Source organism: Amblyraja radiata, chromosome 17 (assembly GCF_010909765.2).
Source record: "Amblyraja radiata isolate CabotCenter1 chromosome 17, sAmbRad1.1.pri, whole genome shotgun sequence".
Taxonomy (NCBI): Eukaryota; Metazoa; Chordata; class Chondrichthyes; order Rajiformes; family Rajidae; genus Amblyraja; species Amblyraja radiata.
The window spans coordinates 48488761-48507355 of NC_045972.1; the positions used below are offsets into that span (position 1 = coordinate 48488761).

General features: G+C 44.1%; 2 protein-coding genes across 4 annotated transcripts in view; one reads left to right on the forward strand and one right to left on the reverse strand.

The window, feature by feature from the left end:
- The window catches only part of dpy19l3 (dpy-19 like C-mannosyltransferase 3), a 38207-nt gene extending 37031 nt beyond the window's left edge, over nt 1-1176 (reverse strand). Inside the window, exons 1-2 of one of the 3 annotated variants that reach the window (XM_033036444.1) lie at nt 1099-1176; nt 716-833 (exon numbers count right to left, since the gene is read on the reverse strand). In XM_033036444.1, the coding sequence (XP_032892335.1) occupies nt 716-809 (94 nt within the window). In that variant the 5' untranslated portion in view covers nt 810-833; nt 1099-1176. Of the gene's footprint in view, nt 1-715; nt 985-1098 lie in introns of those variants that run through there. The other 2 variants (XM_033036443.1, XM_033036445.1) reach the window with 2 other exon arrangements.
- A 10247-nt stretch (nt 1177-11423) lies between these two features.
- Nucleotides 11424-15707, forward strand: LOC116982895. The gene is made up of 2 exons (XM_033036446.1): nt 11424-12240; nt 15262-15707. Exons 1-2 carry the CDS (start codon nt 11590-11592, stop codon nt 15355-15357), a joined length of 747 nt encoding a protein of 248 aa, XP_032892337.1. The 5' UTR covers nt 11424-11589; the 3' UTR covers nt 15358-15707.
- Nucleotides 15708-18595: the final 2888 nt, after the last annotated feature.

An 18595-nucleotide genomic window follows, 5' to 3' on the forward strand; every position in this document is an offset into this window, starting at 1 on the left:
TTCCAGCATCTGCAGTTCCCTTTTGAACAAGTTATCCGACATGCAGGTTTTATGCTGGTATTTTTGTTCCATGCTAACCTTCACTCACACAACATCTAAAATCTCACAGCATATGCTCTGGTTTTCTAGTTTATCCAATTATCTAGTGATTCCTTAAATACACCTCTATGTTCTGTCTCGGCCAATACTCTGCTGGAGTATAAGAGTATTACAATTTAAGACGTGCTGTATTTAGGATGAGCTGCTCCTGAAAATGGATGCAAATGATCTGCCGACAGTCAATCAATGAGAAAATGTTGGCTTTGACACCTTATCCAACACTATCCCTCGATCAACATCATCCTTCATCATTGTTGTTTGTCTACAATCCGATCATCTTACTTTGTATGTTGTAATAGTGATTAATGAAGTGGCCTGGTATTAAAGAGCTGTCAATTCATTGAAAGGGATAAAAATACAAAAGATATTGCAAGACATTTCCCCCCCAACTGTTACATATGATAGTAAGTTCCGCTTTTACTATTCTTCACTTATTTAACGTGCCGGTGATTTTTTTAAAATATTCTCTCTTGTAAACATAATCCAAAAAAAAAGACACAGAGTCAGTGCTGGAATAACTCAGCGGGCCAGACTGCCAGTCTGAAGCAGGGTTTCCACCCATTCTCCCCTTGTATTTATTCCATTTGGAATATTTTGGAGGACCAAGGAAACCTACCGCTTCTGGACTTGTCTTTGGGCTGTTCATCCTCCTGTTGGCGCGGGTGTTCCTCGGTGCCTTTGACAGGCCTCCTCCGCTTCAGAAACGTCATGTTTTACCTCGCAGACCCCGAGCCCTGCAACACAATCGTTACACACACACACACACACATCAACGGCCATGCAACTCGCTCCATTACAAAGCCGCTCCGCCGTGGTGGGGGCTGTGGACCCTGGACCCGGGGGTGGGCGTTAGGACCGCGCGGGGCAGCTCCGGCTCCGGCTCCGGCCCGGCATCTCCCGCTCATCCCCATCCTCCATCCTCACCCCCCTCATCCCGCCGCCCCCCCCCCACCCCACCCCGGCCCGGCCCGTCTCCCCGGGACAGCGCTACCGACCCACCCTCTCCTCTCCTCTCCTCTCCCCGGCGACCCGGTGACGCGGCCCCTCGGCTCCAACACAGACCCCGACCCCGGCCCCGGCGTGAGCGAGCGGCGCTGCTGATGCTGCGGCTTCTGCTTCCGGGTGGCGGCTGCGTGGCGTTGCCATGGTGACAGGGCCCAGGGGAGGGGGGAGAGAGTGGTCTAGTGGGGGGTTGTAATAATAATAATAATACATTTTATTTATGGGCGCCTTTCAAGAGTCTCACGGACACCTTACAAAAATTTAGCAGGTAAAGGAAAAACATGTAAGGGGAATGAAATAAATAGTAGAGACATGACCAGTACACAAAGTAAAGACAGAATTCAATACAAAACACAATATGAGGCAATTAATGCACAGATGAAAAGGGAGGGGGACGTGGGGTTAAGGATAGGCAGAGGTGAAGAGATGGGTCTTGAGGCGGGACTGGAAGATGGTGAGGGACACGGAATTGCGGATCAGTTGGGGGAGGGAGTTCCAGAGCCTGGGAGCTGCCCTGGAGAAGGCTCTGTCCCCAAAACTGCGGAGGTTGGACTTGTGGATGGAGAGGAGACCGGCTGATGTGGATCTGAGGGACCGCGAGGGTTGGTAGGGGGAGAGGAGGTCAGTGAGATATGGGGGGGCCAGATGGTGGAGGGCTTTGTAGGTGAGGATCAGGATTTTGTAGGTGATCCGGTGGGAGACGGGAAGCCAGTGAAGTTTTTTGAGGACTGGAGTGATGTGATGCCAGGATTTGGTGTGGGTGATGAGTCGGGCGGCTGCGTTCTGGACCAGTTGGAGTCGGTTGATGTAGGTGGAGCTGATGCCAAGGAGAAGTGAGTTGCAATAGTCCAGTCGGGAGGAGATGAAGGCATGGATGAGTCTTTCAGCAGCGGGAGGTGTGAGAGAGGGTCTGAGTTTGGCGATGTTGCGGAGATGAAAGAAGGAGGTTTTAATGACATGGCGGATGTGAGGCTCAAGGGAGAGGGTGGAATCAAAGATCACGCCAAGGTTGCGGGCCTTGGGAGATGGGGAGACAGTGGTGCCGTCGATGGTGAGAGTGGGGTTATTGATTTTGCTGAGTGTGGCTTTGGAGCCTATGAGGAGGAATTCTGTCTTATCACTGTTGTGGCGAGAGGGGGGGTTGTGGGGGGGGGGGGAGGGGGGTTGGGAGGAGAGGGGGTTGTGGGGGGAGGGGGGTTGTGGGGAGAGGGGGGGAGGGGGGGTTGTGGGGAGAAGGGGGGAGAGGGGGGGAGGGGGGTTGTGGGGAGAGGGGGGGGGGTTGTGGGGAGAAGGGGGGAGGAGGGTTGTGGGGGAGGGGGGGTGTGGGGAGAAGGGTGTGGGGAGAGGGGGGGTGGGAGGAGAGGGGGTTGGGGGAGAGGGGGGGAGGGGGTTGGGGGAGAGGGGGGTGGGAGGAGGAGGGGGTTGGGGGGGGAGGGGGTTGTGGGGAGAGGGGGGGGTGGGGGGGAGGGGGGGTTGGGGGGAGGGGTTGTGGGAGGGGGGATGGGGGGGAGGGGGTTGTGGGGAGGGGGTGTGGGGAGGGGGGGGGTTGGGAGGGGAGGGGGGGGTGGGGGAGAGGGGGGGGTGGGAGGGGGAGGGGGGGTGTGGGGAGAGGGGTGTGGGAGAGGGGGGGTGGGGGAAGGGGGGGGGGGGGGGTTGTGGGGAGAGGGGGGGTTGGGGGGGAGGGGGGTTGGGGGGAGGGGGGTGGGGGGGAGGGGGGGTTGGGAGGAGAGGGGGGGGTTGGGGGAGGTTGGGGGGGGAGGGGGGTTGTGGGGAGAGGGGGGGTTGGGGGGGAGGGGGGTGTGGGGAGAGGGGGGGTTGGGAGGAGAGGGGGGTTGTGGGGAGAGGGGGGTTGGGAGAAGAGGGGGGTTGTGGCGAGAGGGGGGTTGGGAGGAGAGGGGGGTTGTGGGGAGAAGGGGGGTTGGGGGGAGAAGGGGGGTTGTGGCGAGAGGGGGGTCTCAGAGTGTTCCCAGAGATGGGGAAAGCAGGGATGACCCAGAGGTGGTCATAAGGAATAGGAGTCACATGGGGAGAAGGCAGGAGAATGGGGTTAGGAGGGAGAGACAGATCAGCCATGATTGAATGACGGGGTAGACTCAATGGGCCAAATGGCCTAATTCTATTCCTTCTCTTCAGAGATGCTGCCTGGCCCGCTGAGTTACTCCAGCATTTTATGTCTATCTTCGATTTAAATCAGCATCTGCAGTTCCTTCCTACACTGATTCTATTCCTATTCCTTATGACCTTATGAGTAGAATAAGTCCATTCGGCCCATCAAGTCTACTCCGCCATTCAATCATGGCCGACAGGGCCCGCACCTGTCCTCCACTATCACCCTGAGCACCGGCACACCACAGGGCTGTGTACTAAGCCCCATGCTCTACTCCCTCTTCACTCACGACTGTGTTCCTGCATTCGACACCAACACCATCGTGAAGTTTGCAGACGACACAACAGTGATTGGGCTGATCACCAACGATGATAAAACAAAATACAGAGCGGAGGTGCAGAACCTGGCGGAGTGGTGCGCATGTAACAACTTGTCACTAAACACCTCCAAGACCAAGGAGCTGATTATTGACTTCAGGAGGTCCCATAATGGAGAATACGCCCCAATCTCCATCTACGGGGAAAGTGTGGAGAGAGTGTCCAGCTTTAAGTTTCTGGGCACTCACATTTCAGAGGACCTCACATGGTCCACCAACACCACTGCGCTGGTCAAGAAGGCACAGCAACGACTGTTCTTCCTGAGGACATTAAAAAAGACTGGTCTGCCCCAACAGCTGCTGACAACCTTCTACCGCTGCACCACAGAGAGCATATTAACGTATGGCATCTCTGTGTGGTATCTCAGCTGCACGGAGGCGGAGAGGAGAGCTCTTCAGCGCGTCGTCCGCAGAACGCAGAGGATTATTGGGACACAGCTACCAGCCTTGGAGGGCATCTACCACACACGGTGCCTCAGGAAGGCTGTCAGCATCCATAAAGACTCCTCACACCCTTGTAATGGACTGTTCGAACTACTTCCCTCCAGCAGACGTTACAAGGCCTTCTACGCCCGAACCTCCAGACTCAGGAACAGCTTCCCAGAGCTATAGCGGCTCTGAACCGGCCCTGCTGAGTGCCCCCCATCCCCCCTGGACTGTCTCCCTCGGATGGTCACGTCGCACAGACACATCTGCACTTTAGTCTGTTGAACTGTTTTGACTGTTTTACTGTTCTTTTTACAATCCATATTCTCGGGGTATCTAAATCCAAATTTTATTAGTTATTTATGTTATGATATCGGTTGGAAGCTGCATACCAAATCTCGTTGCACTTATGTGCAATGACAATAAAAGATATTATTATTATTATTATTATTATCTCTCCCTCCCAACCCCATTCTCCTGCCTTCTCCTCACAACCCCTGACACCCGTACTAATCAAGGGTCTGGGGGTGGGGTTATGGGGTCCACTGGGTGGGGAGAGGGAGAGGGGTCTAGGTCTCTCCCCGGGGTAAGGTGATGTCCTGGAGATGAGTGTTCCCGGGGGTGGGGAAAACTGCTGGAAGCCGGTCAGGAATGAGGATGACGGGAGGGAGAGGCAGCTGTGGGAAGCGGGAGATATGGGGCGTGAGGGCTGGGGTGGGGAGGGAGGGTGAGGGGAATACTGCAGGAATTCCTGGGCTGGTGGAAGGTAGAGGCTGGAGATTGAGGAGCAGATGGTAAGAGCCAGCTGCTGGCTCCAGTGTCCACATAGAAGTGTCTTGATCTTCTTCCATGATAGTCTCTTGGAATAAAGGATGACATGCTTCCACTCTAATTCTATGGGTTTGAAGGTGCCTGATGATGATGGTGAGGAATCCCCAGACTCTGACGGTCATTCTTGTGTTCATACCAGTAGCATGCGGTTGAAGGAAGAATACCATCCTAATCTTCCTTCAACATTTTCAGTGGTAATGGACTCAGAATTGGGGGTGGGAGAAGAGTTTAAGAAGGAACTGCAGATGCTGGAAAATCAAAGGTAGACAAAAGTGCTGGAGAAACTCAGCGGGTGCAGCAACATCTATGGAGCAAAGGAAAAAGGCAACATTTCGGGCCGAAACGTTGCCTATTTCCTTCGCTCCATAGATGCTGCTGCATCCGCTGAGTTTCTCCAGCACTTTTGTCTACCTTTGATTTTCCAGCATCTGCAGTTCCTTCTTAAACTCTTAAGAATTCTCTGGAATGGGTTGGGACATTAGACTTCCTCAAGGAAACTTTGAGAATTCTCATTGCAATCCGTCAGAGTTCCTGGTATTCGCGTACAATGACAAAACCTCCCCTGCTCCCCATCGCAGACCTTCATTGCCGTCCCTTCCCTACTCCCACCCCCAATTCTCTCCTGCTTTTCACACTCCTGCTCTCCTCCTAGCTCCTTTACGCCACGCTCTTGACTCTATCCCTGCTGTCCTCAGTCCACTTGTCTCTACTGCTTCCCTTGGCATGATTCCTACACACCCTGATACTGCTGCCTCCACTGCTACCCACAACTCTTACACCCGCTCCTTCTCTGTCACAGCTTCTAATCCCACTCCTTTCTCCCCACTACTTCCTCTCCTATTCCTTCCCTATTCCTTCCGTGGAATTATCAATCATTACTCCTGCACCTCCTCATTCAAACCCACCCCGTGGCATTACTCCTCTCACACTTCTCCCCTCTTGTCCAATTACTGCTATTGTTACCTCATTCCCAATTTTACTTCACTATCCTGCATTTCCACACCGCCAACTCATGCTAAAAAAAAAAAAAAAAAATTAAAAAAAAGCGCATACTGAACTACAGTGCCTATATAAAAAAGGAGTAATGGAGGATATCCAACACGAATCACAGGAATTCGTGTCCAAAATCTTTATCATAAAATAGATGGTGGTTGCCACATCATCATAGATTTGACTAATTTGAATACTTTCGTACTTTATATTCATTACTAGATGGGAACCTTTGTTACTGCTAAGCAATTGATTCCTAGGTTACTACATGGCAAGCATCGTATTAAAAAATGCTTACTATACAGTACCCATTAGAGGTGACCACAGATGTTATTTAACACATGGATCATCTGCAGTTCACCTTTAACACAGTTCACATGTAAGTGACTTTGCCGAAAGAAAAGGTTACAGCCTTAATGGAGGCTTGCAGCAAAACAAAACCATCCATCAGACTGGTAGCAAGAATATTTGGCATTATAGTGGCTGCGTTTCCAGCCACACAAATCGGACCTTTACATTATCAAAAATTACAGAGAGCAAACATTCGTGCACTCAAAAATTATGGGGGTCATTCTGACAGACCAATGAAGCTACCAACAGAGGCCACAATGGAACTAAAATGGTGGAAACATAACATTAGGCATTGTTCCGATCCAAACATTATCAGCTACCCGTCTATGAAACTACATACTGATGCCAGTGCACTTGGATGGGATGCTACCAATTCCACCTCCAGCTGTGCGGAGATGGAATGCACAGGAGGCATCATTATTACAAACACTGGGCATAAACTACCTGGGAATGTTGAGTGCATTCCATGGCTTTAAGTCATATTGTTCTGGGTTATATCACCAGCGTGTTAGACTACAAATTGACAACACCACCGTGGTAGCATATATCAACCATATGGGTGGAAACGTATCGACATCATGTGACAATCTGACCAACACAATTTGGCAATCGTGTATCCAGAGAGATATTTGGATATCAGCTACCTACTTACCAGATAAACTGAATTTAGTGGCAGACAACAGGTCACGCTAATTCTATGAAAAACACTGAATGGATGTTGGATAAAAAATGTATTGCTGAAATTACAGCACGGTATGGAACACCAGATATCGACCTATTCGCATCCATGCTCTCACCAGTTATCGAATTATGTTCATGGGAACCAGAACCTGGGGCAGTGGCTACAGATGCATTTTCGCTGCATTGGGGGATTATTTATTTATGCATTCCCTCCTTCTGCCTCATCAGTCGGGTATTTAGGAATATACAGTAGACTCCGCGTCTGATATTTTGATAGTACCCGATTGGCCTACTCAACCATGGGTCCCGGTGATACACGACATGGTTTTAGAACCATGCATCACCATCCATCATAGACCTAATTTACTGGTTCTTCCCGCAACAAGGGGTAGTTACCCATGTCATAATTATATAAACCTATTAATTTATAGAGTTGAAAGCACCTCTACTACACCTGGGACTGACGGACCGAACAGTGGATATTATTTCAGCGGCCCACAGACAGTTGACCAAAAAACAGTACTTGGTGTCTTCAAGAAATGGGAAGTACTGTCACAACAATAAACATCACCCACAGATCTATGAACATCCCGTCTGTTCTGGAATTCCTGGCAAGCCTCCATTACGATGAGAGGCTCAGTCATAGTGCCATCAACTGCGCCAGAAGTGCTCTGTCAACATACCTGTGGCAAGGAACAGAGCGGCATTCTGTTGGGACACACCCTGGTAACCAAACTCATGAGGGGCATTTTAATGTTAATCCCCAATAACCAGGTACTCCCAAATATGGGATGTGAGCATTGTACTGACCATGTTAAGAAACTGGTCTCCAGCTACAGCTCTGTCCCTACAGAAACTGACTATGAAAACAGTCATGCTGATGGCCTTGGTCACGGCACATAGGGTCCAGTCACTACAGAAACTAAGGCTGGACAACATGATTATTTCATCTGGAAATTTAACTTTTCGCATCAAGGAAATAGTCAAACAGAACAGACAGGGGTCAGCAGGCCTAAAAACAGAATTCAGGGCCTACCCGACAGATGGTCGTCTCTGTATTGTAACACACTTACTATTATATATGGAGTATACTAAGATCATCAGAGGGAAAGAAATGTCACTTTAATCAGCTACAAACAGCCACTCAAAACAGTGACAGTCCAGACCATCTCTAGATGGCTAAAACAGGTCCTAATAAAGGCTGGAGTAGACACTAACATTTTTAAATCTCACTCCCCCAGGGCTGCAGCTACATCGGCAGCTATGAAGTTGGACGTTCCTATGGACCAAATCCTCAAGACAGCAGGATGGTCAACGGAGGAAACTTTCCAACGACTTTATAACAAACCAGTCATTGAACCTGGAACATTTGCAGAAACAAATTTAAGTTCTGTAATATAATTTACCCCATAAATAGGGGCAATAATTGGTGTTAATATATTTATCGTTGGGTTTCAATATCGTATTGATGTCTAATGATGTTAACTCTATTCTCCCCATAATCAAGGCAGATGTGATGCATGGACTCGTTTCCACGGCATGAAATCACAGAGCTTTAAAATCTTCACGTAGTCACTCAAGCGACTCCGAAGTAAAATAGTAAGATTAAACGAGAACTTACCAGTTTGAAGTTTGATCGTTATTTTATGAGGAGTAACGTTGAGGGAATACGTGCCCTCCGCTCCCACCATTGATCATATACTCAACTGGTATCTCTTCTCTAATCTTACTATGTTTAGTCATTACAGTTATCTGTGATTTCACACCGCTGCTTTGAAGAATGACACGCATGCGTCCTGGCGGGGTTCTTCACGTAATCCCTCAACGTTACTCCTCATAAAATAACGATCAAACTTCAAACTGGTAAGTTCTTGTTTAATCTTACTATTAATATGCTCATCAAGGAAGTAAATATTTGTTTATTTTTGGGGGCAGATTTCTATTTCAGGCTTTTTATGTTCCTTACTTTTCAGAGTTTTCAGAGATTGAAATATGAAACGCGTGGCTGAGTGTTATGCATTAGGAGGTATGCCATTATTTTGAATTAAAGTGTGTGACTATCACAGGGAAGATGTGATGTTCTAACTTTACCTCTAAACCAAGCCCAAACACTGAATCCCACTTCTTCAATGTTAAATAAAATCATTTTTGAGTATTAAAAACATTTTGCAATATTTTATACTTTTGAAATTGATTTTAAATCATCACATGCTGCATCATGTACACATGAATAACCATTATGACAGCATCGGGCAACAATTTGAAAAGGCAAATTACTTTTTTCAACAGCATACCAAGGACTTTAGGACAAGTGAAAGGAGGTAATGTGCTAACTTCTTCAGTACTTTGCAATAGACTTGGATTGCTGAAACTGATGTTGGTTTCTGGAAATACAAAGAGTATAAAAAGAGCAACTAGTATGGTTCTGGACACAAAGCTATGAACTAAGACCCTTGTTTATTGAATTATGTTGATAATTTTATCAACAGGATTTCTACTGAAGACTGTGTATGTGTGTGCTGCATTCCAACTAAGGAGGGTTCAGGAGTAGATTCCTATCTGAGTTTCAGTTTGTAAGATGGATAACAGAAGACATAAAATACATGACATAAAGGTATACATGTTTTTCAAGACAATAAGAGCAGTGGGGATTGAATTGCCTCAGGAAATAATTGATGCATGTCCAGCAGACTTAATTCGAAAGAATATAATCAGTGATTGTATATAAATAATTGGAGCCTGTTTCAGGATCATTGTTAGATTTAAAATAGTACTGATATGAACCAGAGATGGGTATTGATGAAAACGCATTATAACGAGTTTTTGGTAATAAAGTGTTCATGAATGGTTGGTGGAATAATTGTATGTCTTTCTCCTGGTCATTGACAGTAGGTAAAAGTGGAGCACCCATTATGCTAAATGAAATGAGAAGTGCTGTCTATATATTGGTAATAATTACATAGGAATAACTGTTGTATTCAAATAGATTGAATGGTTTCATTAGGTGGAAGCGTAGAGCTAATGTGCAGCTATGAGAATGTGATAAACCTTTAAGCTATTGCAATTTGGTACAGGGATAAATTTTAAGGCGTAGGTATTAGACAGCTACCTTGCATCCAAGGCATACTATATTTAAGTTTTGCCAATTCACTTACCACACACCACTCTTAAAGTAAAGATAGACAAAAAGCTGGAGTAACTCAGTGGGACAGGCAGCATCTCTGGAGAGAAGGAATGGGTGACATTTTGGGTCGAAACCCTTCTTCAGACTTCTTCAGACTCCAGTCTGAAAAAGGGTCTTGACCCGAAACATCAACCATTCCTTCTCTCCAGAGATGCTGCCTGTCCCGCTGAGCTACTCCAGGTTTTTGTGTCTATCTTTAGTTTAAACCAGCATCTGCAGTTCCTTCCTACACTCGTAAAGTAAAGTTGTAATCCCATCGTTAATTTATCATTGGCGACCCTGTAAGCTTTCTTGGACTCTGAACATAATATAATCTTCCTAATTCTAAATTGAAAGAGATGGAATCAGCTTTCTAGAGGACATTTGAAGATGATATATGTATCATGGTAAATAAAGTATTCGGAATTGGTTTATTATTGTCATGTTTACCAAGTAATAAAATACCTTTGATACCTTTGAAGTTACAGTGAAAAAGTCTGGTTTACATGCTAACCAGATAAATCATATTACATCCACATTTCTGTGCAATTTCTTGCGGTCTTGGGCAGAGCTGTTGTCAAACCAAGATGCTTTCAATGGTGCATCTGTAGAAGTTAGTAAGAGTAATTGGAGACTTCCTGAGTCATCCAAAGAAGTAGAGTCATTGGTGCATTTTCAAGAATGCTCTGACAAATTTGACGGATGGAAATGTGTGGAATAAGGCTTCAGTTTGTGTGAAAGCCTTGAAGTAGGTTTTTCATGCAGAACATGATAGATGTAGTGCATCCTGTGCACGTAGGTTCCAGTCTGAAGAAAGATCTTGACCTGAAATGTCACCTGTCCATGTTCTCCAAAGATGCTGCCTGATTTGTTGAGTTACTCCAGCACTTTGTGTCCTTTTGCCTATTAACCAGTTCCTTGTTTTTGTATATACGTAGTTCCTTGTTTCTACATTTCATTCTGCTACAGGTGAAATGTCTGAACACTGATGCACTACTATCTACGGTTAGGAATATTCATTCCAACGTGTCCAAATAGTGATTCAATAAAATCAGAAAATGTTTTTATTTTTTAGCTTAAACAGTGGGTTATAAATCAGAGGAAGTTAAGATCATAATGTATTGTATTTATGTCAGCCTGCATCTTGAGTATTCCATTCATCATTGGTTAGAGAAAAACAAAGAAACATTGAAGTTCTAAAACCAATAAATTGAAGAGCCCTCAAGATAAGGGTGATGGTTGCGAAGAAAGTCTGAAGAAGCTTACATTTTATTGCTTTGATAAATTAAAGACATATAGATTTTATGCTGCACACAAAAAGTTTGGGCAATGTTTGGAATGGAATTCTGGCCAGAGTAATAAAAAGATAAAAACCTGAGAATCTTAAAAAAAAAAAACAATTACAGGGATGGATCTGGAAATCTGTGGGTTCTTTCTGGATAGACGGAAAAAGATGCATTCTACCTCCATCCTCATCCATAATTATCTTGTGATCTTGTAACCCACAGTGTAAGGGAAAAGGAACTTACTTGGGATCAGGGTGCTGTTGAAAGAGAAAGCAGAATGGAAATGGCTAGCAACCATTCATTAACAGACGATGAGTACTTACCACAAGTGAGTGACAGTTCGGCAACAGTTTTTAAAGTTTCATCAACAAACATTCAGATGTCAACAACAGAAGATGCAAGAAACCTGAATGTGCTGAATGTGGATTTCCCAAGCACCAACACAACTGAAGAAACAGTAACTCCAGCCAGAATGTGCTCAGAAGAAGATGAAAAGCAACATCATGGCACAATGCAAACATTTTATAAGCTGCTGGAGATCTACTATAAAATCTTTGGTGGCAGAATGGATTCTGATGAAAACGTATCACAGTTTAATAATTGGCAGCAAAATATCATACCTAAAATGAAAGACATATTAAAATATTATTGCACAAACATAAATATATGTAAAACAGATTCTACTGAAGATGGGATGAGTGGTGTGCAGCAGAAAAGCACTGGTCAGTGCAATGACATGCTAGAAAATGTTGAAAAAATATTTGAAGATGAATTTAACTCTGAAGAAAAGGAGCAAGATGTTAGTTCTCAGGACCTGATTACACTGTCTGACTTTAACGAGATGCTAGGAAAATGCTGCGACCAAATGTATGGAGAGACTTGTGAAAATGAATTAGAGATTAGTGAGAAAGGGGCCTCAGAACGTCAGGTAAGTACAATGTAGACCTTTTTGTATTCATTCACAGGATGTGGGCATAGCAGTGAAGGCCAAGCCAGGCTTTACTGTCTCTCCCCATATGCCCTGCAGAAGATTGGGGTGAACAGGTGTTGTGAACAATGGGAGTAAAAAAACACCATCAATGATTTTAATCCAGCGACAATGCAGGAATCATGATATATTCCCAAATCAGAATGGTGTGGCACTTGCAAAGGAACTTGGAGCCTGTAGATTAGTCACTGTCTATGTTGAGGTATTGCAGACGCGGTAGCTGGAAGAAGTTATCCTGCATGTCTGTAACCTTGCATCCACAATAGTCCTTAAACCGGGTTCGAAACTAAATAACTTGATATTATTTATGAAACCACAAACAGAGCCCGTGGGATTAAAGGAGCAGCACAAATACAACATCGGCTTCAGAAAGGAAACATCTTAGCTTAAGGGGTTGGACAGGCTAGATGCAGGAAGATTATTCCCGATGTTGGGGAAGTCCAGAACTAGGGGTCACAGTTTAAGGATAAGAGGGAAGACTTTTAGGAGCGAGATGAGAAAATCATTTCTTACACAGAGAGTGGTGAATCTGTGGAATTCTCTGCTGCAGAAGGTAGTTGAGGCCAGTTCATTGGCTATATTTAAGAGGGAGTTAGATGTGGCCCTTGTGGCTAAAGGGATCAGGGGGTATGGAGAGAAGGCAGGGATGGGATACTGAGTTGGATGATCAGCCATGATCATATCGAATGGCGGTGCAGGCTCGAAGGGCCGAATGGCCTACTCCTGCACCTATTGTCTATGTTTCTATGTTTCTCTCTGCTACACCTTTCTTTTCATCTCTATATCCATCTCAATTTATCCCACTTTCCTCTCCTCTTAGTGCCACCACTCTCATTCTTTCTCCATCTCTCATGTTTCCCAATTCTCTTTCCCTCCTCTCTCTCGCTTTCTTTTTCACCCTCCCATGCCTCTATTTTAGCCTTCCTTCCCCCATTTGATCCTCCACAATGTTGGCCACAGTTCCCTCCCCACCACCCCCTCTCTCTCTTGCTCTCTGTCTCTCTCATCTTGCCCACACCAGCCATCAATGTCCCAGCTACACAAGTCTGCCTGCTCTTGGTCCATATCCTTCCAAACCTGTCCTATCCATGTACCTGTCCAACTGTTTCTTAAACGATGGGTTAGTCCCAGCCTCAACTACCTCCTCTGGCAGCGTTTTGTGTGAAAAAGTGACCCCTTGGATTCTGATTAAATCTTTTCCCCTTCACCTTGAGCCTATGTTCTATGGTTCTCGATTCTCCTATGTGCTGGAAGAGGGGAGCAGTGTGATTCAATGGTTTGGAGAAGTGGTAGCCTGGATAATTATATCGTGGTGCTCTTTCCATTTTTATATCACTTGAATATTTTTTTAATAATCTGTGGATTTCCAATCATATTAATCATCTATATGAATTGACCGCCTTACATTTTTTAAATCGTTTTTGGGCTGATGAATTAGAATTATGGAAGTAATTCTCAGTGCAGTGACTAACTGGAATATTCTTAGAAAATCTGCCAAGATTAAGATTGGTCACACGGCTAACTTCTTTGATTTGATGTGGTGACCCTATTTTGGGATGAGGTCATATTGTACACAATGTTTCATATTCTGTTGAGGCAGAAGATAAAAACATAGAAAATAGGTGCAGGAGTAGGCCATTCGGCCCTTCGAACCAGCACCGCCATTCAATATGATCACGGCTGATCATCCACAATCAGTACCCCGTTCCGGCTTTCTCCCCATATCCCTTGATTCCCTTAGCCCTAAGAGCTAAATCTAACTCTCTCTTGAACACATCCAGTGAATTGGCCTCCACTGCCTTTGCTCCAAGGAACTCATTCACCTGTGTCACATTCACCAGGATTGGGATCAGCTGAGGAGGTTTAGGGGGGGGACATTGAAAGATCCAGGAGCCATAAGAAGAGTGGTCTGCATAAATTCACTAAGGGTGAGAGGGAGAAAAATACCTACCTCAAGGAGAATGGAAGACTTGTTCTCACTGGCAGCAGCCCAGGCAGGCTTGTGCACTCTAACACCAAATCATGTATTTGGATGGAAGACACGATCAAGCCTCATCTCCTGCCCAATCCCAATGGCACTCAAGTTCAAGTGAGTTTATTGTCATGTGTCCCTGTATAGGACAATGAAATTCTTGCTTTGCTTCAGCACACAGAACATAGTAGGCATTTACTACAAAACATATAAGTGTGTCCATATACCATGATATAAATATATACACACATGAATAAATAAACTGATAAAGTGCTGATAAAGATCAGTGATATGTGTTGGGATATGGTTGTTCTGGTACAATCAGGTTTGGATTGTATCGTGCCATACTATGCTTACCTGCCTAACGACTTGGAATAGTAAGTAAGTTTTACTGCGTATTGATTTTATTGCGTAGTAAGTTTTTTTTTTGTACGGTTTTAATTTTAAATCTGAATATATGTCTGGGGTCTGCCAGATATGTGAGTAACTTGCATTTAGTGATTTTTTTTGGTATAACGCCAAAAACTCAGAAGAAATCCACTGTTTTGTAGACCAATCATTGCACTCTTTTACTTATGTATAATTGTGATTTTGTACAGTATGAATTTACTGGATTGTATGTAAAATAAAGCATTTCACTATCCAGGTATGTGACAGAGTAACGAGACTAGAATTCACGTGAGTCGTTCATTAAAATGGCGTGACATGGGATTTAAAAAACCATACCCCTAATCTAATTTTCAGCATATACTTTATAACTGAATTAAACATATAGAGGTTTAGCTGCTAACAAGATGTTTTTAGGAACACACCTGCATACATTTTTATTTTGTACAGTTTTTTTAATCCATTTATTTAATGTGACCTTCCATACTTAGGGTAATGAGTATATAAAACTTTTTGAAAATAAAAAACGTGATATTGTTTTGGTGTAAATGTAGCCATTTGTGGCTATTTGTAGGTTTAATGAATATTTGAACTCTTTGCAGAAAGAGAATGCTGCACTAAACGATATTGAATCCACGACACAAAACACTGGTTCCATTGGAAATCGAGGTTTACAAGGGGAAAAAATAATGATGTAAAAAAAGCTGCATCCCTCCGGAAGAAGCACAAAGATTCCAGAGTGAATAACAGACCAAGTCGTAAACAACTGGAGACTTCTGTAAAAACAGACAATAAAAAAGAAATGGCCGCCTCCATCAAGCAGATTTATGGTTCGAGGAGAAGGAGAAAAGCAGGAAGAAATAAAGATGAGCCTGAAGAGGACATGTGTAATACTTACAAACCAGGTGTGTTTACATCAACCAATGCAGTGCGTAACCTTACATTAAAACTTCATGTCCAGCAGGACAGGTCAATGCAACTTTTGTTGCAAATAACTGCAGATGCTGGTTTAAATCGAAGGTAGACACAAAATGCTGGAGTAACTCAGCGGGACAGGCAACATGTCTGGAGAGAAGGAATGGGTGACGTTTCAGGTCGAGACCCTTCTTCAGTCTGAGGAAGGGTCTCGAACCGAAACGTCACCCATTCCATCTCTCCAGAGATGCTGCCTGTCCCATTGAGTTACTCCAGCATTTTGTTTCTACAATGCAATTTTTAATGCATTGGGCTTTTCTCAATGTACTATGCTCAAATTCAGCAACGAGATGGCATTTGATATTGCTGTTAATATTTGGTGATTGTTGGTAGGTTGTCTTGTAAAAAATAATGATTATTTGGACTTTACCCGTCCTTTCAAGATGGCTTGGATTTTACAGATCAGTCACTGCCACTGCTGCTCATCACCATCATACTGGGGTCAAGGAAAGAGTGTTCACGTCGATCACGGCTGATCTGGCACTCTGGTGTCAGAACAACAGCCTCCTCTTGAATGTCACAAAAACTAAGCAGCTGATTGTGGACTTTCCACTGTGGATAGGGTGAGCAGCTTCAAATACCTGGGAGTCCACATCACAGAGGATCTGACATGGACACCACACACTGCCGCACTGGTGAGTAAGGCAAGGCAGCGCCTTTACCACCTCAGGCAGCAGAGGAAATTCAGAGTCTCTCTGAGGATCCTTCAGTGCTTCTACTCTGGGGTTGTAGAAAGCATCTTGTCCGGCAACATCACAATCTGGTTTGGGAACAGCTCTGCCCAGGACAGGAAGGCTCTGCAGAGAGTAGTGCCTCCGCTGTCACGCCGTGAAAACAGAGAGGATGAGACGGAGTTTCTTCCCACAGGCCATCAGGACTGTAAACTCTTATCTCACCAGGGACTAATTTACTGTTGTGTTGTGTCTTTTTTTTTTTTAATTCTAAAATGTAAATACTGGTTCTGTTCTATCCTGTTCTGTTGTTTTTGCACAATCCGCAGGCATTGCCACTTTAATTTCATTGCACATTTTGTATGTGACTTGACTTGACCATCCTCTGATGGGCAGCATGTTTTTGCAGGTATCTGGTGTGTTGCTAAAGATGATAATATTGCATTCAAAGTAGATCATGTGATTGAACACACAAACTGTTTTATTGCCACAGCTGAAGTTCCATAACAGAGCCCATTCTATCCATGGAACGGCATACATGCAATGCCCTACAATACTGAACCATAAAAGCTTCTTCTCTGCTGCTGTGAATGGCGTAGATTTGAACTCTTTCTACGATGATCTTGGGGCTCAGCATCTGTGTCTTTCTTTCACCCAAGATGACCTTGGAGGAGATTAGGACCCTGTCTCTCTTTTCTACCCACTGCATTTAGGTAATCCTTCTATTCATGCGAACTAAGAGCCATCATTTGACAGATCAACTATCTTAATAGTACTGGGAAGGTTGGTATAAATCTTGGTGACATTGCACTCACAGAAGGAATTTGCTCCTCTGATGAATCATTGTCTGGAAATTGCACAAATGATTTTTATTTATGAAGCCTGGCGGAGAGACGAGTTGAATATGAATCAGTATGACAATATAAAATTATCACCACTTAATTCTTACTCGCATCATTTAGATGTTCACATTTCACTGCATTCTGAAAGCAGGACAAGATGACTGTCATGTCAAAAGTGGACCAGACATATTCCATGGTGTTAAAGGCAAAGGTTGGGTACAAATGATCCATTTCTACTAGTTGGAGTAATCAATATGCATTGCCATTTCCTCTGCCCATGGCCACCTTGTAACTTTGCTTAGACTTTGCAAATTAATCACACAAATCAGAAATTTTCTCCACAAAGGAATAAAGACAACTGGATCACCCAGAATTAGGAATTACAACTTTTTGTTAGGTTTGGATATTAAAAAATATGCTGCAAAAGAAATATTAAGAATATGCTGCTCTTTGAATCACTTCCCTCTGGAAGGCAACTCCGGACTGTCAAAGCTGCCACAGCCAGACAGAAAAACAGTTTTTATCCACGAGTAGTAGCTCTACACAATAACCAAAAGTCTGTAGCCTCCTTTTGCTCTGGTATTTTGTTTGGTTCACATGTTTGATCAATGGTGTTTTATTATGAATGCTTAGTGTTTTATGTGTCATTTGTAACTATCACTGTATGTCATGTTGTCACTTGTGGGCGGAGCACCAAGGCAAATTCCTTGTATGTGAATACTTGGCCAATAAACTTATTCATTCATTCATTCAAAAGCAAGGAAGTGGGTTGATGTACAGATCTATGGAAAAATGTAACTGATTGGTTGAGCAGACGTAATGCGGAATAACTATGTCTGTTCCCAGTTTACCCATATTCACCACGGTTCAATGAATTTGCATCTTTATTATGCACAGAATCCAATAATTCGCCTTCAATGAAATCAGGTTCAGTAAAGCCCAAGGCTCGCACAAGACCAAAGACCGAGTCAGATAGAACAACGACGACTGGAGCCTATCCAAAACACATCCGAAGGTGGGCACATGAATATATCTGTTCATATCTGTTTGCATATTAAATTTTTAATGGGTATAGCATATAGTTCTTCAATATTGCCATTTAGTAAGGCAAAAAAACCAAGTAAAAGGTCCTTTATTGAAAATGAACAACATTGAACCAATGGCAGTGGTTGACATCTCAATTTATCAAAAATCACACTACATGTATACATAGTTCTTAAATGTACATAGTTCCCTGGACTAATGCAAAAGAGTATTTATAAGTGAAATAAAGGTTTAGAGAGCTTACACAAAGGTACATTGTGGGGGAAGTAGGATCACAAATTGAATGATTGGTTATTAGCAACCAGAGAGAGGTTTTGTGAAAACTAGTTAAAATGTAGAGGACTGGGTGAAATTGAATTGATTTAGGAAGATCATTTGGTTATGTGGAATCTGGAGTTACTGGA